Source organism: Blennius ocellaris (genome assembly GCF_963422515.1).
Source record: "Blennius ocellaris genome assembly, chromosome: 12".
NCBI classification, from domain to species: Eukaryota; Metazoa; Chordata; class Actinopteri; order Blenniiformes; family Blenniidae; genus Blennius; species Blennius ocellaris.
Genome location: NC_137661.1, coordinates 6,014,692 through 6,034,803, shown reverse-complemented (window position 1 = coordinate 6,034,803; position 20,112 = coordinate 6,014,692). Strand labels below are relative to the sequence as shown.

At 42.1% G+C, this 20,112-nt stretch overlaps 1 protein-coding gene across 4 annotated transcripts in view; it reads right to left on the bottom strand.

Annotated features, from left to right (window-relative positions):
• Positions 1-20,112, bottom strand: part of ephb3b (eph receptor B3b) — a gene marked incomplete at its 5' end in the record, with an annotated part of 58,708 nt that overhangs the window by 25,935 nt on the left and 12,661 nt on the right. For all 4 annotated transcript variants that reach the window (XM_080505918.1, XM_080505915.1, XM_080505916.1 and 1 more), the window contains one exon: positions 4,055-4,119. In XM_080505918.1, coding sequence (XP_080362044.1) covers positions 4,055-4,119 — 65 coding nt within the window. The remainder of the gene's footprint in view (positions 1-4,054; positions 4,120-20,112) is intronic.

The following is a 20,112-nucleotide window of genomic DNA, read 5'->3' as shown; positions in this document are numbered from 1 at the left end:
AAGGACTCCAAATTCATCACAATTACAGCAACCTGTCACCTCCTCACCACTGAGCCACCGCTGCATGTTTACCTCATATCTGTTTGGAAGTAGCAGCCATTCGGCTTCACAACCAATTACGCTTCAATTATAGAGCAATGACTGCAACGTCCTCTAATAAAGGCAGGAAAAAGGCGCCAGTTAACCTTCATGCTTTTCTGTTTTTACACTCTTCTACATCTTTCAATGCTACAACAGTACCCAGGGGGTGAATTACTCAGGATAAAATGGGATTACATTTTCTAAACTTTGATTACGAGCTCCATTAAATGAGTGCAAGCAAACTTGACTATAAAAGCTTTGCTTAGAGACACGATAATCTAATGCATTCTTCAATCTGGAATGAGGACACTATGATTAAATTATTTCACTTCAAACAGCAATTCCTGTGTGTATAATACGTCTATGCATGCAGAGGGATCTGCTCTCCTTTCCTTTCCTTTCAAACAATAGACTGGTTGTACTTTTTTATTTTTTTTATCTGAAGTGAGACTGGATAAGTCTAATTGTACTGCATCTTCCAAATCCAACTGTGATTCAAAGTGTTTAATACAAGGCCCAAGAATGCAGAGACTGTCAAAGGCAATATGTATGAAAACAATAAACAGTAATAAGCAACAAGGTATTGTACATTGCTTCTCCATTATATACTAATTATAATTGTTTCACTTTCTTAGTAAACCTGTGAACTCTTGAAAACGTGATGTTTCTTTCTCAGTCGCCGCCACCCCCCCCCCCCCCCCCCCCCCCACACACACACACACACACTTAGGCCATCATTAAAGGATTGCTTTTTTTTTTTTTTGAATGTTCCAAGATATCGCTTCAACAAAATGTTAGAATTGTTAATGATTGCACTCTTGGGATCCAAGTTTGCTTGAGAATGTTGCTCTTCTTAAAAGTGTGGTAAACAGGAAACAATTTATGCTTTAGAGCCAGTTGTTTCCCATCAGAGCTCCGAGCGTCTTAATTAAGGCTGTGATATGGATGTGGTGGAGACAAGGCTATTCATCTAAGGCCCGGGAGGCTAGAGAGAGAGAGAGAGAGAGAGAGAGAGAGAGAGCAGGGAAATGGGTGTAGTTTGGCTGTGGTATTAAAATGATGGCCTGATGAGAGCAAGAGAGAAGGAGCAAGCGACCAGTGGGAATCAATAATCACCAGCCAGGTCAATGGAATGACTAAAAGCATGAGGTGTCAATGGGTATTTAGTTCAGTGTAATAAATCACTTTCTGCAAAAGAGCAATGCAGCCAAGTGTGTGTGTGTGTGTGTCTGTTTGCGTATGTGTGTATTTCGACAGAGGTCATCTCCTCAAGACATGCACCAGTGGGCAAACACTCTGAGTGCCTGCTTACCAAGCTTGAATGAATTAAGCAGGTCGTGTGAGAAAGGGTCAAGTTTCTTGGCATTGATTTTCAGCGAGATGAATCGTTACGTTAGATTGGCGATCCACCTTATTTCCACCCTATCGTGCCCCGTTTAATCAAACCGTCACATTTTGCTATCGAATAACAACAAACAAAGCTTCTGTGATGCACCTCCACCTGTGACCAAGTGCATCATTTTTGCAAAGCTCTGACTCTTCAGATCAAGGGGACAGATACAAAAGTGAGGTAAAACTTTCCCCAAGACACTCCTGATGGTCTGTCTTGACAACTTTCATTTCAGTCTCTAACTTGTTATAAATTAAATGTGAGCATCACTTTTACAGAACTCAATGTAAACCTTTATTGACATATTGACATAAAAAACCTGATATTCCAACAAGACCACTATGAAATTGCACCCTTAATGTCACTGTTAGTTGTTGAAGTAAAGAGGCTCAGGAGGGATCATTTTAAGGAACTTTTCTTTTGTTTATAACATGTTTTAACACGCTAGGGGTATGTGAAGGAATCACCGATGCACCAACAATCATTATTATCCCAAAAAGTAATCAAAGCTGGTCTGTAGGTTTATTATGATAAAACAGCCCTCAGAGTATCATGCCAGGCCTGAGGGAAGTCCTTCTTACAAAATGTGGAGTTTCCCCTTTATTCTCCATATGGTTTAGAAGATAAATAATATGATTGGTTGACATAGATGTGTAAGATACAATAAACGTATAATTTGTAAACAACCTTGAACAGCTAAAGTGCTGGTTGAGATGAATGTGCACATGATTGCAAATACCAAGCCACAGAGGGGTTTCTTGCATAAAGGCTACAAGGTACACAACCAGAGAAGACAGAATCCTTGAAAAAAAACCTTCAGGTCAAGAAAAGAGGTCAAAGAACAAGAAAACATACGTGTGATAACATCACACAAAATAAAACACAGTAGTATAGTATTTCAAGACAATTACTCATTAAACATAAAAGTGTATTTTCTGTGTAACTTTGAAACCTGACTGAAATAAATCAGAATCAGATTTAACTGGACAGTATATTTGTGTGAATGTGTTTACTGTTTGTTGGTGGCTCGCTTCCTAAATGTTTATTTTTTTAGAAATCGATTTCTCTCTCTTTCTCTCTCTCTCTCTCTCTCTCTCTCTCTTTCTCTCCATCTCTCTCTCTCTCTCTCATCCACTGCATTTGTTGCACTTTTTTGTGGTATTTGACCAAATATTTTATTGCATTCCTCCTCCCCTCAAACTTGGAGTTTACTGCTTTGTTAGTCATCCCAGTCACAGCATCAATCCCTCTTAAACACTCATCACCCTTAACTAAAACAACCTGCATTGTTTCCATTGCAGCACTGAGAGATCATAGCCCATCACCGCCAACCCCCGTAAAAAAAGAAAAACTGCAATAGAATGTCTATTAATATAGACACAGTACAACAGGAAATATTCTGTGTGTGTGTGTGTGTGTGTGTGTGTGTGTGTACATGCATGCATGTGTCTGTTTATTGTACAAGGAAACTAAAAAGGTTGGATAAGCCAAAGAAGGAAAGCTATGGTAACTACAGAGAAACAAGAACCTTCTATGGCATATCCTGCTGCGAACCAAGAAGTTGAAAAAAAACAAAAAACACATCTCAACCCTTTTAATTGTTAATGTGGGAAATCTGTAGTGGAAAAGGCTTGCCACTGTATGTACATCTCTTGAAAGGGAGCATCTGTTGGAGGTTCTATTGGGAAAAGAAACTGGGAGGAGTTTTTAGGCCCCCAGTGTTTTTAGCTGGTTCAAGCACCAGTGCTGCATTTTATCTTAATAATAGAACCAGGGGCAGAGGGAGACAAGGAAGATGGACAGATGGGAGGAGGGATGGGGGACGTAGAAAGAGAGCATGGCAGGCTACGAAGGGGTTTTTCATGTGGCTTGCAGCGTCTGGCTCGGTTACTATTTCGTGACTTTGAAGGACAGGGATTGAGAATAAGGAGGGTGGGTGACAACGAAGAGCTCAGGAGGAATTTTCCTGGAAGTGTAATTGAGTAGAAATACAATAAATATATATACATGGGGGCCTACCATTCAAAAAGCAAGTGCCAAGTCAAAGAACCACACAAAGGCGTGGGGAGGAGTGTTGGTGGTCTTTGAAGTACAGCTGAGGAGGGGTCAGGCCTCTTTTTACTCCTCCTTAGCCCATTGTAAAGACCACATGGGAAAAGCAAGATGAGGCTGTCACTGGCACTCATGTGAAGGAGATATGGGTGCCCTGACATGCACTGGGTCAAAGTCCAGAAATATTTCAGTGTTTAAAAGGTTAATTCACAAGAAAATGGATGCCTTTCACATGTTTGAAGTGCACTGAGGCAGGAGGGAAAGAACTTATGTGACTGGGAGGGTCAGTGAATTTAGATTGCGGCAAGTCTTTTATCTGCTCACTGATAAGCATGGCTATCCAGTTGAGTGGCGTCATATCCTGAACAGTAACTCGATGGTAATAATGTGTAGCTCATTGCATTTCCACATCAATTCATAAATGTAGTATGTACGTATGCGTGTTTGAATTCACCACTTGTGTCTCCATTCATGCATCTGCCTTGATTTTTCACACAAAAATGTTGCCACCAAAATATTCAGTAAACTCACCCCAGTCTCAGGGTGTGCAGTCCAGGCTAATTCCGTTGTGGCCCACTTTGTGTCCATCAACGTCTCTGTGAACGGAAGCAAAGAGAAAAACAATCAGGTCAGACAAAGAGGAACAGGGAGACCGGAGAGATCAATAGAACTTTCAATAGTTTTACAACACTGTCATAAAAGTTGTAAAATGATCCCAGGAGCCGATAAGAGGCTTTAACCGAAGCTTGTCTCAGATAACAGGATGAATATCCCGGCAGAAAGGACAGGCTTCGAGCAAAATTCAGTTCAATTAGACAAAGAAGGGGCTGTACATGTGTGGAAACAAAGATCCAACGATTTCAGGTGAGTGAGTCAGTCACTTGAGGTGAAAGATGTTGTGAGACATTTTATTGTGACTTCATATTTGGACGATTAGTCTCAATTAGACGCTTGTTTCAAATAAGGGAAAGGAAACATCAAGTCTCACCGACAAGCAGTTCCGCTTCCCACAGGGTGTGAGACTCATAAGCTCACTTGATAACACTTTCACACACACATATGGTTAGTATCATGTTGCCCCACAAGATATACAACCCACCAGAATGCCAGAATGAAGGCGAGGCCATAAATGTAACAAAAGTGAAGCTCTTAAAGGGGAAAAAAGGTCAGTTTGCTTCATTTGGATTCACTCCACGTCAATACTTGAGCATTGAAACATTATATAGTTTTGTCGCCAAATTCTTGATACACATGTAAAAGTATGCACAGAGGTGAAAAAAAAAAAAAAAAACTTTAACAGGAAACAAATCCCTTTTGCCCTCTCCACTTTGCACTCTCTTGTTTCTGCTGCCAAAGATGCCACCTTCGTCAGAGCAGAGACGGAGGACCATAAATGTGTTTTACTGCCTGGCGCTCAAGGCACAATATGCAGTCGCCATTATTATCTCAACCACTGTGCTGTTCTACAAGATAGTAAAAGATGATGAAACAGTGGAGCCTGAAAATGAGAGCACACTTGTTCCTGGTCATGGAAGCAAGTGCAACATGTTCAAGTGAACCATCTTGGTTGCAAGGGGAAACAAAAAAAAATCCCACTACTCAAAAAACTGCTAAAAACAAATCATTTTTCAGTTTCCTGATGGTTTTCCCAAATGTAAGATGGAAGCATATGTTACTGGGGTTAAACATTTTTTTCATTGCATCCATTTTTTCCCGAATATCTACTATTACCATAGCTGCATCTGTGAGCATCAGAAATGCAAAGTGATGAATTATGACTGAATGTACAGGCAGCATGCTCCAGCCGCTCAAAATTCCCATTGACCTCCACCCCTCCAGACTTTCAATGGTGGTATCTGTGACAGGTACGTGCACTTTTTGAACTCGTACGACATCCAAGAGAGCTCCAGCCAAAAGGAAGTTATCTTCCCATCTGAACACACACACACTCAAGATTTCCATATGTAATTTATGCTCATTTCCCTGAAGGAAAATAGTCTGACAGCTTGGTTGTGAGCTGGCCCGTGCATTGAGGACAGTCTGTCTGAGAGCGGAGTTCCGAGAACGAACGTGAATGTCATGTACGCACAGCAGCACAGGGTCAAATCCATCTCGCAGCCTTTGTCACAAACAGTGCCATCCTTCTCACCTCTGTCAGGCTCCAATATCGTCCCTGCTCTGATCCTGTTAATGCTTCAAAACAAATCACCAATGCAATCTGCTCTTGCAAAGCGCTGTCTCTATAACCAGACACACACCAGAGTTGTCAGTCTAGCAAATAAGGGCTGACGTGTGTTTTCATCTCGGAAAATATGCCAGTGCATATTAGCTGCAGGACTTCCCCCTGACTCATACTGTGACAGTGTATGATTTGGGACTTGTTGATGACAGCTACGCAGGTAGAAAAGCCGGTGTGGCAAAAACGATGCACCTCTCTGGTTTTTATTATTACAACTGGGCTTTGTGCACGGCAGGCTGGATTGTCATTAGAGCTGACCTTGCTGAAAGTGACAACATGGTGAAACACATTGACAGACAAGGAGGAAAAGTGAGAGGAACCTGAGAATACCATGGAGAGAACGAGAAGCACAGAATACAAAAAGGGATATGCAAAAAGTGTGTGTGTGTGTTTGTGTGTGTGCACACACAAGCACCTGTGCAGCCTGACTCAGTGGTTTGGACAGTCGGGAGAGCGTGTGCACCAGTAGCCCCGCCTCTCTCTGTGAATCTGCATTGTCTGACCAGAACAGGATTGTGTTGCATGACAGTGTATTGGTGTGTCTGTGACAGAGGGCAATTGGTGTGTGTGTGTGTGTGTGTGTGTGTGTGTGTGTGTGTGTGTGTGTGTGTAAGCATGGTGAAAAGCCCTGTATTGTGTCCAAAGTGGAGCGCCAATCCTGAATCAATGGGCCAGAGCCAAAGCACTGGATGACCCCGACCTAACCCAGACGCTCCCCTATCAGTCATTTGTCAGCATGGGTGTGTGTGTGTGTGTGTGTGTGTGTGTGTGTGTGTGTGTGTGTGTGTGTGTGTGTGTGTGTGTGTGTGTGTGTGTGTGTGTGTGTGTGTGTGTGTGTGTGTGTGTGTGTGTGTGTGAGTGCATGTGAATATTTTCTTTTCTTATTTGTTCCTGCGCACTATTTGTGTGTAAATAACAAATAAGGTAATACAAGCGTATCGCAATATTCAGGACTGCATAACAAATTCAAATTCCCATGGAGCAGAGAAAACACAAACACAAAACAAACCAGAAAATGAAGTGCTGCATGCTGTCGCACAAAACAACCGCTTTTGGAGCCAAACCGACAGACGTAGGCTATATAGATGATAAAGGACAAGAGGTAGCCGGAGTGAGACAGATTAAAGAGAGAGAGGTATTTTTTTTTTTTTTTAAAGCAAACAACCTCAAAAAGCTTCTAAGACCACACTGGCAGCTTGCCTAATGGGCTTGTGTGAGAAAAAAGGGAACGAGACAACAAGGAAACCAGAAGGACAAGTTAGGGTAGAAACCACTACTATGAACATATAAGACCTTGCCCTGTACAAAGAAAACGTTTGCTTGCCTTTTAGCACGATAACTTCCATTTTACTATTTTAAATCCAGGAAGTTTGAAAAAATAAAGAGGAAAAGGTTGGAAAAGTGTTGAAATCTGTCAAAGTAAGATCCTGATTCTCTGCTGCAAAACACACACACACACACACACTGGCTGAAAAACATGGACGTGGAAGATATCTATGTAACAGGAAACAGAAATGTGGAAGGCTATTTAATCCCATTCTTTGTTCTTATTGTGTTTTCAAGCTGTGCAATGATGGATGTGACCTGCCATGTACAAGGGACTGCTTTTCAATCTCCCACTGCTTAAGGAGAGGATTCAATTAGCCAGGGAATGTTTGAGAAACCTGAGGATTGCTTTGGTAAAGTGCTACTTATGATAGAGGTCAAATGTACCTGGGATTATCATAACAACAACAGGGGGAAATGGCAGTGACATTTGTTTGCCCCGCCTGCTCACAACGTGTGAGAAAACTTGTAGGAATACAAACAAGCTTGGGGAGATCATAACGCAGGGAAATAAGTGCTTACACGCACGTACAAGCAGGTAAACACACACACACACACACACACACACACACACACACACACACACACACACACACACACACACACACACACACACACACACACACACACACACACACACACACACACACACACACACACACACACACACACAAAGAAAAGAAAAGAAAAAAAAAAACAACCCTACACTTTAATCCCGTAATGACAGGGCAGGCCTAATAACAGTGGAGGGCACTGCAGTATTCGTCCCTATAGCCGCATCCACATACATGCACACAAATACACACACGCACACACGCACACACACACACACATACAGAAACAATAGTGCACACTCGCACATGCACACATAGCAGCCAGAGAAGCCTCTTAAAATATGTCTTTGTTCAAACAGGCAGACTTCTTGAAAGAACGAAAAAAAGAGTGGAACTGAAGGAGGAAACAGAAAGAGAGACTATTATTGAGAAAGAGGAATGTGTAGTTGTTTCACAGGGCTAAGTCCGCGGGTCGCGCGGAGCACACAGACGCAGGATTGCACTCAGATCTTGCCGCAACTACTTTCAAGAGCGGCATGCTTTATGTGTGACTCTTTCGGATGACAACTTAAAAATACTATATGCCATGGCCGCCTTGGAGATATTAACATCACAGACACACTGAACAGCAACATGAACTTGTTTGAAATGCAAAATAAATGCTTTTTCTAGAAGTGACAGCCTCCAGTTGGATGACTTTTCTCCTAAAAGTGCATCTTAAAAGTACAATGTTGTATCCAGCCCCAAAAATCAGGACACTGTGAAATGGAAAAAAAAAAAAAAAACGGACGTGAGACCCATAAGTGATTCCTTTCCCAAAAATCCTTCCCTTCAGGCTTCTCCACTAGTTAATTATCTTCTGCCCACCTCTTCTCAGAGTTCCTTTTGTTGTGCTCTTCCTCAGTCAAACAGCCGAAGCACATGGCAACCTGGCATGGGGCGGCCACTCCATTAAAATACTATGCTGTCTGGTTGCCAAACACTTGAGCCTCTGTTTAGCCACAGAAACAGTGAAAAGTGTCAACACTGAGAGCGAGGACCCCACGCTCAACTTATTAGCGCTATTAGCCTGATTGCTTTGTGAGCTATCATTGTTGGCTTCACTTTTGTTGTCCGATGTGAAGCTGAGGCAGAGAAAGAGGAAGAGGGACACAGGAAGAAAAAAAAAGGAGAGCAGGAGGAGAGATGCCATTCAAATTCAAATCATCTGAGCAGTCTTTTTGCCTTTGTGTGGGGCCAGAGGGCGATGATTAGGAGAAGTCCCCTCCATTTTATGGCAAGACATCCCCTTCAGCACCCCCCCAAACACACACACACACTCACAGTCACGGTAATTGGTTGCTGCGACATGGACAAGCCAAGGAGTTGATTCCTCTGAGGAATTCCTGAACGGACTCGCCTCCCATGACAACCCCTCCCCATTAGGACATACACATGCGGGGACACACACACTCCGTCCTGCTACCACTCACTGTCAGTCATCCCACAATGGCTGTCACACAAGAGGTTAGTGTCGTGTGTGTGTGTGGTGTCGTGTGTGTGTGTGTGTGTGTGTGTGTGCACGTGCTAACATCTCCAGTGCTTTGGAAATTATCTTTTAAAGTATCTTTCTGTATTTCACTTTCATTTTATTTGTTAACATACACCCCCCCCCCCCCCCCCCCCCCCCTCCCCCGCGCGCGGTATGATCAATACCAATAAGGAAGTTTGATGAAATCAAATGTTCACCCCATGGGTTTATCAATGGAACCCTTCCCTTAATTGTTTTCTTGTGACAAATATACCTTGAGGCTAAACGCTTTTTTTTTGGACAGCATGGTCCTTTTTTTTCTCTGTCTGCCTTTCCCATTGTGTCTCCAGAGGCTGTTTCTAACTGGCAGCTCTTGCCTGGTGATGCTGCAACGTTGTGATAAATAAACAAAAACAACCATGTTCTCTTTTTTTTGTTGTTGTTGGAAACTTTGGGGAAAAAAGCAAAGCGGGGCCAAGAAGTTCGAGAAAGAAAAAAAAAAAGAGAAAAAGAGCTTTGATCGTAGCAAGGAGCACATTAAGACTGTGCAGCTGCTATTTGAAATTACATATAAGAGCGTGTGCATGTGTGTGTGAGAACGTGTATGTCTACCAAGGAGGGCATTGCCTCTTTCAAGGGCTCATGAAGTCTGGTCTAGTTCCTGTACTGCCACTGGAATGGACTTCTTTGTCTCCCTCCCCACCTCCCTATTCTTGCTCTCTTTCTCCCTCGCCCATTCTCCCTGTCTTTTTCTCGTCTCCCGCTCCCTTTACCCCTCCCTATCCCTTTTTTGCTCGACTAATTACAAAGCACAGAGGATCTGACGAACAGGTAGCCCCGAGGGCAGCTGTCTACAAAACCAGGTGTGCCTCGCTGTGTGTGAATACATGTCAGCAGACATGTGTTTGAATGAGTATGTGCATGTTCGCCTGGATGTTTAGTCTTCTAAAACGATCTGCCTAAAACTGTGCTGCGTTGCTATTGTGCCTCTTCATCTCCTGAAGTCTGAGGTGGAAGTTCTGGGGGGTTTTAGTCCAGTGCAACCTTAAATTGTGCTCAATCACAAATATATTTATTGATGTCAAATCATACTGAAGTACAAGTACAGAGTCATCTTTTTAAATACATAAATACTACCTTAAAAAAAAAGTTTTAACCACAATTATTTGCATTGTCAATAGAAAGCTTTGCTTTTCCTCTATAAGAAACTAGATTTACAGCCATTCCATTTCTGGATCAAGCAGCAACAGTGTAATAGTAAACAAGATGACGTAGTGCTTGAGTCAATTTAGCAGAGAAACATTATGTTAAAAGAATCAACGTATTGGCTGGAATTCTCAAATCATCTCATGATCAGTATTGGACGATGCATGACTTTGCCTCCACTAATTAGTTAATAACCAACCACAAGCTAAGATCCAGCATTCTTCATTGTCTCACACTGTCATTGAATAGCTCAGTGTTTGGATGGCTACTGAATAACTCACAGCCCCTCCGACAATTGTAAGGAAAACAGCACAGAGACACTCAAACAGGCACTGTTGTGCTTGTTTTTATTGGATGACAAGTCTTTTTGTTTTTTGTTTTTTGTCCAAGAAGAATTCATAGCTGTGTTGTTTGCCCACTTCTTCAGAGGAGCTCTATCTATTTTATCTCTGTAGTTCGGATTCAATGTGTATTTTTTTTCTAATTAGTTGCTTACTTTTGAATTATATGAAACGATATACTGTAAATTACTTATCGAGTACAAATAAACGACCACGGGCCAAAGACACTTACTTACAGGAACAGACCTCGTGTTTCCAGCTGAATACTTTCAGCTTTTGGACCATATAGTTATCACTTCATTTTCCATACCGTGAGAGCAGCACTTAGCATTTTGCTCTCGGAGGGGAATGTTAAAGCTTTTGTTCCAATGGCCATTTATCTTTTTGTCTGTCTCTGCTCCCCCACCCCACTCTTACTGAACATGTGCATAGTTATCATCACATGTGTGTACTGCTCCCACAAGACAGATGATGCCGACTGTCGTGACTTAATAGTGCAGTTCTTAGCCTTTGCTTGATAAGACCGAGCGACCTTTTCTTTTTTTTTTTTTTAAACAGATACGCCTTTCTGTGTGACAAGAACTCTGCTGGGGTTTATTCCCTTGTGAAATATTTCTGTGGATGAGTCAGCCCGGACCCTACAGATTTATGACACTGAAATGTTTGGCCTTGCCATTTGAAATCTAATTAGGGCTGCCGGGGGCTTCAAATCACCTCTCACTGAAAGCTTTGCATCGGACCACGTGCTTTATACCGAGAAGACACTTTTCTTCATTTACAGTAGAGGAGACAGCTATCATGGGAAACAATTTCACGTTCCGCACTCATGCAGCTCAAGCTATTGTTTAATAGTATAGCATTGATTTTAGCAATGGATTGTTTGGCATATTTATCATTTCAATCTAATTTTCAAATGGTGTGTTCCTCAAATTGAAAGGATTACTTTAAGGGAATTGCCCTGCCGATGTGAAATGGGCACCGCTTCTCGAAGGACACAGGATGTTTACATCACCTATCATGGAAACCATTGCCTCAAACTTGACCATAAATGAAGTAATTTTACTGGAAATTCTGCACACCTCTCCCACTAGGTTTTACAACGTTTTACTGCATTTTACAACGCAGTTTTAGTTTTCTGTGTTTTTTTTTCCCTCCATCCATTAAAATCAAACATCAAACGCAGTTTAAACATAACACTAGTCAAGTATTAGGTTTCTAAATGCAAAGTGGTGGGGGTTTTGCAGTGTGTGCCGCCGTGCGAGACGCTGAGATACCATCGTGCGATTTCCTGGCAAATGACTCAGCCAACTGCGACTGAAAAAAAGAAAATGCAAACAAGCAAGTGAGTCGCTGGTTGGCTTTCACCTCAAGGATCTACATATGGAAATGCCGATCTCCTTTGACTGTTTGTACGCGTGTTTATGCTTGTATTAGTGAGAGGCAGCGAGGAAGCTCGACAGCACAATTTGCTTATACGTGTGCATGTGGTTACGTGTGATTGAGCTCGCGTGTCTAACTTCAGCTGTCACTTTCAATTCAGCCCACGATACCTGGAATACAATTTGTATTTAAAGCACAATAAAGCCTAACTCCCACCTCAATGTGCCGTCATTGATTTGCCGAGGTGATGAGAGACAAACAAATACAATGCACATTCAAACACATGAAGTCGTGTTGTTGCACAGTTCAAAGTTTTACGAAAAAGCTTATTTGACACACCGAGCAGCACCACATCTTAGCATCGGCTCTCTCATTATCCCTGAACTACACCTATTTTTAATGCATACTATGCAATATGCATTTTACTCGGGGACAATTCTTTCTTTATGCAAGGGTTCAAAGTCTTGCTCAAGGGCACCTCAGCAGAAAGAGTGTGGAAAAAGGCACAGGTTGCTATTCTGAAATGTGCTGTATGTAAATGAATATTGAAAGTTATTGAAGCACATTTTCCATAGTATTTTGCACTTTGTCAATGAAAAGCTGCACACATTCCCAACATTCTTACCATTTAACACAGATGCATACCAACAGTTACTTTTCCATTTTAACAAAAAAAAAACATTTTTAAAAATTGATGTACTTTGATGAATATTTGCAGGAACATAAAAGTGAGTTTGTAGAGTCAATTCTTTGATGAGATAAGGCTTTGCTGATACCTTTTGATTTGCTGCTTTGCATTGGACAAGCCCTCGAACCACTCCAAAAGCTCCTCAGTGGACAAGCCTAATGAACACAATGGCAAACCAGCCACTAATAAATATAAAGTGCCTCAAAGGTCAACTACAAGAGGGACAGATACATTTTGATCTAATTGGTCTTGAAATAGGTCTTGTTCTTACAAGAGACTTGAAATTCAAACAAGGTGTCAAGACCCCTAAAAATTACAATTAAATTCAGTGTAATGGAAAAAACGCAGCTATGACATGAAGACACCATTGGTATGTGTGTCTCCGAGCAGAACTTCACCTAATGCCTCTTCTCCTCTAAAGGATTTGAGAGTCTTAGTTGGGGAAAACTAATATAGTGACAGGTGAGGATCAAACCTCTGTGATGACTTAATGAAGTAGTGCATTGAGTGTGCCAGTAAGGTTGTGTGAGGCATCAGTCTGGCTCTATATGTGATCAATAGGTCCATGACATTTCTACAGATTCTTTTTGTCCTTCCCTGAAACCTGAGACATCTTTTTGGGATGGTCCTTGTTGATATAAAGACAATGCTGATGCTAGAATTTCACAAATATCATAGCCAGAGTCTGGGTGTGTCTATCAATTAACTTTTTAAATACTGTTAGGACATAAAACGAATCTCTATTTGGTTTAGGTGAAAGGAGAAAGGATATGAAGAAAGACAGGCGGAGACAATAACAGAAAATGAATGAAGGATCTCCTGCATTGCCAGCATTGTACTTTCCTGTCTGAAAAAAAGAGCACAAAATGGGTAACTCCTGAATATGGGTTTATTTGTCAAGATAAACCAGGGAGGGGCATGTGGGCATGGAAAGAGAAAATGATTCCCAGCTTTGGGTGTGGCTGCTTGTGAATCAAAAGAAGAAAAAGAAAAAAAAGAAAAAAAGCAATTCACTGCTCATTCATACACACATTGCTTGTATGTCTTGTACAGAAAGACCAGAAGTAGAAAACGGGGATGAAAAGGTGAAAAGTAGCAAAGAAAGAAAGATAGAAATGGTTATAAGAGATGAGTGTGCAAGCAAATATGTGATATTTAAAATGGAAACAAAAAGAGACGGGGGTGCAGAGCAGACAAGTTGGAAATAAAAAGAAAGAGGAGCCAGTGAGGTAACAAAGAAGTGTGGGGGGGGGGGCAGAACATAGAGAATACCAAAAGGAGGGAGAGGAGAGGATGGAGAGTGAGTACATGCTCTCTTGTATTCCCCACAGCCCCTGCGCTTCTTTCATTGCCACTGTGTTTTTGGCATGCTGACATGTGGAGGCCCTCAGAGGCTAAGAGTGTGTGTGTGTGTGTGTGTGTGTGTGTGTGTGTGTGTGTGTGTGTGTGTGTGTGTGTGTGTGTGTGTGTGTGTGTGTGTGTGTGTGTGTGTGTGTGTGTGTGTCGTCCTGTGTATGTTATGTGTCTGCCTGAAGAGTCTGTGTTTAACATGCAGCCTAATGGGAACTGTTATTGCTCATTGCCTCACTGCAGCCGAGGGAGCCATTGTCGTCTTCGGTACCATCATTTTCTGTTTTCCTACGCTCTCATTTTTTTTGGTCCTTTTCCCTTCTCTACTCCCCTTGTTGCCTCCCCCTCTATCTTCCTGTCCTCCTCCGTCACTCTACTCTCCTCGGCTGTCCCTTTGCTTACCAAAGCATCCATTCATAACAGCTCGATAGTTCAGGCAACAGACTGTAGAAGATAGCGGCACAGATTCCAAGGCCAAATATATAGAGACAGTGATAGCAGCACCTTGTCCTTGGGGACCTGTGAATTTCAATGAAAGTGTTTCAGCAGTGCCGAAAATGATATTTGCATGTGCACACATACATTCACCTGTGTGAATGAAAGAGTGTTTGCTTGTAGGAGGGGAAATCGCTGGTTAGTGTCTCAGAGATACTGAACGCACGCACGCACGCACGCACACACACACACACACGCGCGCGCGCGCGCGCACACACACACTGCTGCTGTTCAATGGGAGATGAGCTATTGTGCTGCCTGTGCAGTCAGATTGTGCGTTAGCAGTTACCTCACAGCTCTAATAGCAGGTTTCAGACAATTTAGTGTGTCAGCAATGGCTGACTCAACAAACAGGACTCAAACACAAGGGAACAAAAACTCCTACTGTACACTTACTAATGCTAATGCATACACATTATGCATAATGCACACAAACAGAAAATGAGACATGCTATTAAGACTCGAGTATGCGTGTGCGCGCGCACACACACACACACACACACACACACACACACACACACACACACACACACACACACACACACACACACACAAAAACACACACACAAACACACAGAAATCCTGTTTGTTCATCCTGGGTGTCGCGTAGAAAAAGCTGGAACCGGGCACTGAATAAAAGCCATGGCTTTTTGAATGGCTGAGCACCACAAGAAAAGGGCTTAGCACCCAGCTTTGCCATTCTGTTTCAACAGCCACTGAGTCCCCCCCTCTCACAAGCACATGGCCTCTCGCTCTCTGACTGCCTCTGCTTTTCACTCCCTCTGTCCCCTCTCCCATTGTTTCTCCTTATACAGTCACTGCTAATACAGTCATCTGCCAACATATCAGATCACCTTACAGCGCACTTCCAGAGGAGCATGTAATCATTGCGTTGAATCTAATTAAATATAGCTACTTCCTGCTACACCCGGAACAGCTGCCCTAGCGTCTGCAGTGAGGGGCAATGCCCCAATGCGGTCCACATTTTCCACATACCAGTGGCTTCCAATTACTTTAAAACAGTTTAAAAAAATACTGTGGTGGTAGAAACCAAAAGTCTTTGAGGTTTGCTTGTTTCGCTTCTGCTTCTCCTCAGAAACTTGTGCAGACAGGATAAACAAAATAACAAGAGCTAAAATAGGAGCGGGGGACTACCCTACTCGCGAGGACTCCAGCAAGACATGTAAGAGCCGTCTTTCGGCTCATCAAGGAACCACCGGTGATTTATGAAGATGTTGCACGGTAATTATCAAGTCAATTATCACTGCCAGTCATGTTAATTTCCCAGGTATGCCCTCATTTACCTATGATGAAAAATTGAGAAGAGGGAAAGGAAGAAAAAAAAAAGGTGAATGGGGAATTTTAGTGAATGAGTAATTACAGTGTAGTATGCCCCCCCCCCACCACACATACACATCATCACACACACCCCCACCCCTCTACTTTATCCTGTCTTTACAAATTAAACGATGAGAAATACTGGGTGAGGTTTTTTGGGTTTTTTTTTCACGTGTACTTGTTGAGCAGGCAGCGGGCTTGTTACAGTTTACCCATTTGCCCAGCCATTAACCATTCAGGTCAAAGATACAGAGAACAAAAAGGAAGGTTGAGGCAGTTAAAGGCAGGAATGCAGCCTGCCAGGTCGGGGATCTGTGGGTCCGTGTAACAAAACACATTCACATACGTACACACCCTCTCTGTAACAGCAACACAAATCCATAAACACAAAGACAACATAAATGCCTCCGCTTCCTCCGCTCTCGTCCGCTTCACCCTCACATCCAGGTTGGGGAGCGGTGCCTTATCTCGAAACAAAAGAAGGATTCATGCAACATGCAACTTGCTAAAACTAATGAGAATGAGAACAACAACCTCGTTGCACTGACACACAAGAAATGCTGTTTATATAAAACGCCATGTCAGATGAACTGGGCAGGTCAGACGCATGGTATTGTCTTTTCACTTCCCGTGACAAATCCTTTCTTCCTCTCGCTCCTTTGTTTCTATCTTTGTGACAGTTTCTCTAGTTCATTCATCTGCCACTCCTTTACACGCATCTTTTTATTTTTATTTTGCTCCATTGGTGTGGGTGAGTCAGCTGTAAATGCCTAACAAAGTTCTAAAATATGCTCCCACTACCTAAAGCATGCCAACACTATTCGCTTGCATAAGACAACTGGATATAGCCTCACTTCTGAAAGGCTTTTTCATGTCATGCAATATGAACAATGATGAATTGTGGGGAAAAAAATCCCTTGACTTGACTGATTGCTGAAAAAAAACACTTTATATTTCTTTCAGAGATAAAGCAAGATGTTATTTCTGAGGCAGAAGAAGCAATTGTGTGTTTATTTATGAATGAGCCTCATTAACTTCGAGTAAAAGGTGCAGGGAGACATCGGCGTTGAGGCGGAAGCGTTCTCTGTTTCTACCTTTGGCTCTCCCTCTGCATGCTGTCACTAAGATTCTAGTTGGAGGCATCTTCTTAATCGCCACTGAGTTAATTAATCTCACACTTGGCTGCTGTAATAACTTGACTTATTAGACCTTCTTCGTGCAAATGGACTTCGTCTCTTTAGCAGCTAAAAGCACCAGTAATGAACTGGCCAGGAGAAAAGCAGTGGAGAGCGTCTATTAAGAAGAAAACTGAAAAATGCTACAGCCAATGCTCTTATCTATGCATATGTATGACTATACAACTAAATGTTATCAGTTCATCTTGGGTTCTTGCTGTGTCACTTTCTTGCAGTTCAAGTTTTCATATAACGACATAAATATGATGGCGATCGATGCATGAGAAATATACATAATTATGTGAATATATAATAAAGAAACTCTCCTTTACATTTCAAAATATTACATCACCATATTAACTCATATTTACATTTTACGCTAAATCTTGTGTTTTCATATACAATTCTGAGCATTGCTAACACCATGAGAACATAAACTCCCTTACATCAAACATTTATATGGCAAATAAGTTTCACTTTAAAAAAAAAAAAAAAAGTGCAAAAGCTTATTTTTGCCTCTCATCCCTAAAACTAATCCCACAAAATACAGTGTTTTGTGGAAAGTTGTTGGTTGTTATGACACCTTTGACAAATAAATGTAAATCAGATGCAATTCAAATGCAATTTGCAAGTAGTTGCCAGACGAGAGAGTCTACCTGATCTTTTCCCCCGATTGGCATTGCATGGTCAATCTCATGATCGGGGATTGGAAAAGTCCCAACCCTTATTATACATTAATGTATTTAACCAATAGAGAAACTTCTCCATAGATAACAACAACCCAAAATCCCAGCTCTGCACAATTAAAAGAAATTGATGGACGAACAGACAGACATCCAAGGCTTCTGAGGTCCATATGGCAAGGGGCTTTCAGAGGCCCACTTCAATTATATAAAGACCTCTGTGCATTGGCATGACACACCGAGGACCCGAGACGGCAACACTAGAGAAAGACAGAATCAATCATACAGCAGTTAGTAACGCACACACACCAGGGAACACGCATGCAGGACAGAGAGAGAGAGAGAGAGAGAGACAGAGAGAGAGACAGAGAGAGAGAAACACAGAGAGAGAGAGAGAGAGACAGAGAGAGAGAGAAACACAGAGAGAGAGAGAGAGAGAGAGAGAGAGAGAGAGAGAGAGAGAGAGAGAGAGAAGATCACCCTAGGTGCAGACAAAGTGCGCTTTCTATTTTCCTCCAACACATATTAACAGAACAGGAACTCATCCTGTCATCGCTCCATGATAAAAAATGAATCCCTAAATAACCGCAACACGATAACAGAACCAATGGCGTCATCATCCACACTCAAGGACCTTCACACACGCTACCAAGTCCACTAATCCCAACGCGGCCCACCAGGGCTCGCCTCCTGTTGTGTCTGAAGGTGCCCTGCAGTGTAAATCTATGAGACACTGGCCAGGACAGGAGAGTACATGGGAACCGGGGAAGAGAGGCACAGTATCTGAAGTTATAGGACAATTGAGGTTTGTTTGTTTTGGTTCATGGCCTCATTAACAAATGAATTTAGGAAGGGATTAGGGAGCTTCTACATCTTTTTTTTTCCCCCATCAAAGATATATAGAGTAGATATTTTTTATTTTGTCATCTGTGTACATTTTTCTATTCCTGCGTTTCTCTGGGGATATGTTGGAGGGAGGTAGGCTACCCTGGCTAATGTATTATTCACCCTTTATTGATGTGTAACTAAAGTTGGCGGTTTGGAGGGAGTGGGGTGTCACCAATTACTCTGCAATACACTACCATCATATGCATGCTCACACACACACACACACACACACACACACACACACACACACACACACACACACACACACACACACACACACACACACACACACACACACACACACATGCTCTAGCCACAGGGCCGCCAGGCAGCCATCGATTAATGTGTTAATGTGCTGACACACAACTCATGTTAGCACACACACATTTTACTGCATTTGAAACATGGACTTTCACTAAAAATAGAAGTACAGCTCATTTATGAATTCAGTAAAATTGCATATATATATATATATATATAAGGATAATCAATAATTAGTCAACATACACACCTATTTGTTTTGACAGCTCTTTTAGTTTTATAATTATTATCTTGTTGCTGTTTGAGACTGAGAGACTTCAACCAAAAGACGACTCTCGTCTGAAGGCAGCCACAATCTCTGGTGATGTGATGTTGACATTGTCTAACAAATAAAAACAGGAGGCTCATCTTAAACCAGGTTCGTCTAAGTCAAGTAATGGTTAACTTTGTTCATAGCTGACCTAGAACTTTCCCCTACTTACCCACCTGCCTTTTTGTGGTACTTATAACACCGCCTGTGGCAAACTTAGCTAGTTAAAAAATAACAATCCCAGTGTTTATGCCTAAGCTCACCCATTAGCACATGTGTTCAGCAGGGTTCAGTTTTGTTGTGGCCTGTGGCAATAAAATCTGAAGGGAATAAACAAAAACGAGGTGCCAGTTTGTTTTTCTCCTCGACTGGAGACATTGGAAACAAGATGCACCAAAAATATCAGCATGTTTCCATCCAGCTCAAATGTGTTCCATCTAGAGTAGCTTCAGAAATAAAGAATTACGCAAGTTGAACCACTTGGTGGTCCAAACGATCTAGGTGGGGCTGGTAATGCTCCAGCGACAGGGTGTGGATCAGCACCGACCTGATTAGTCATCAGCCTTGACCCTGGTCCAGCCGTAGTGGCAAGAATACAAATGAATCTCTGGGGCTGTTGGCCAGTAAATCTTACTCAGGACCAGTGTTTATGGGATTCAAACCGCACCACACAAGGCCGCTTCACTGACCCTGAACAGTGACTTCATCATTAAAAGGAAGGGAAAAACGCTTATGGGCATGGTGTTTACCAAATGGTAGTTTCAGTAATTATATGTAGTGATGTAATGCTGTTGACATATATCAATTATAAAAGGTGTTATGGAGTCAGCAGTATTGCATGTGTT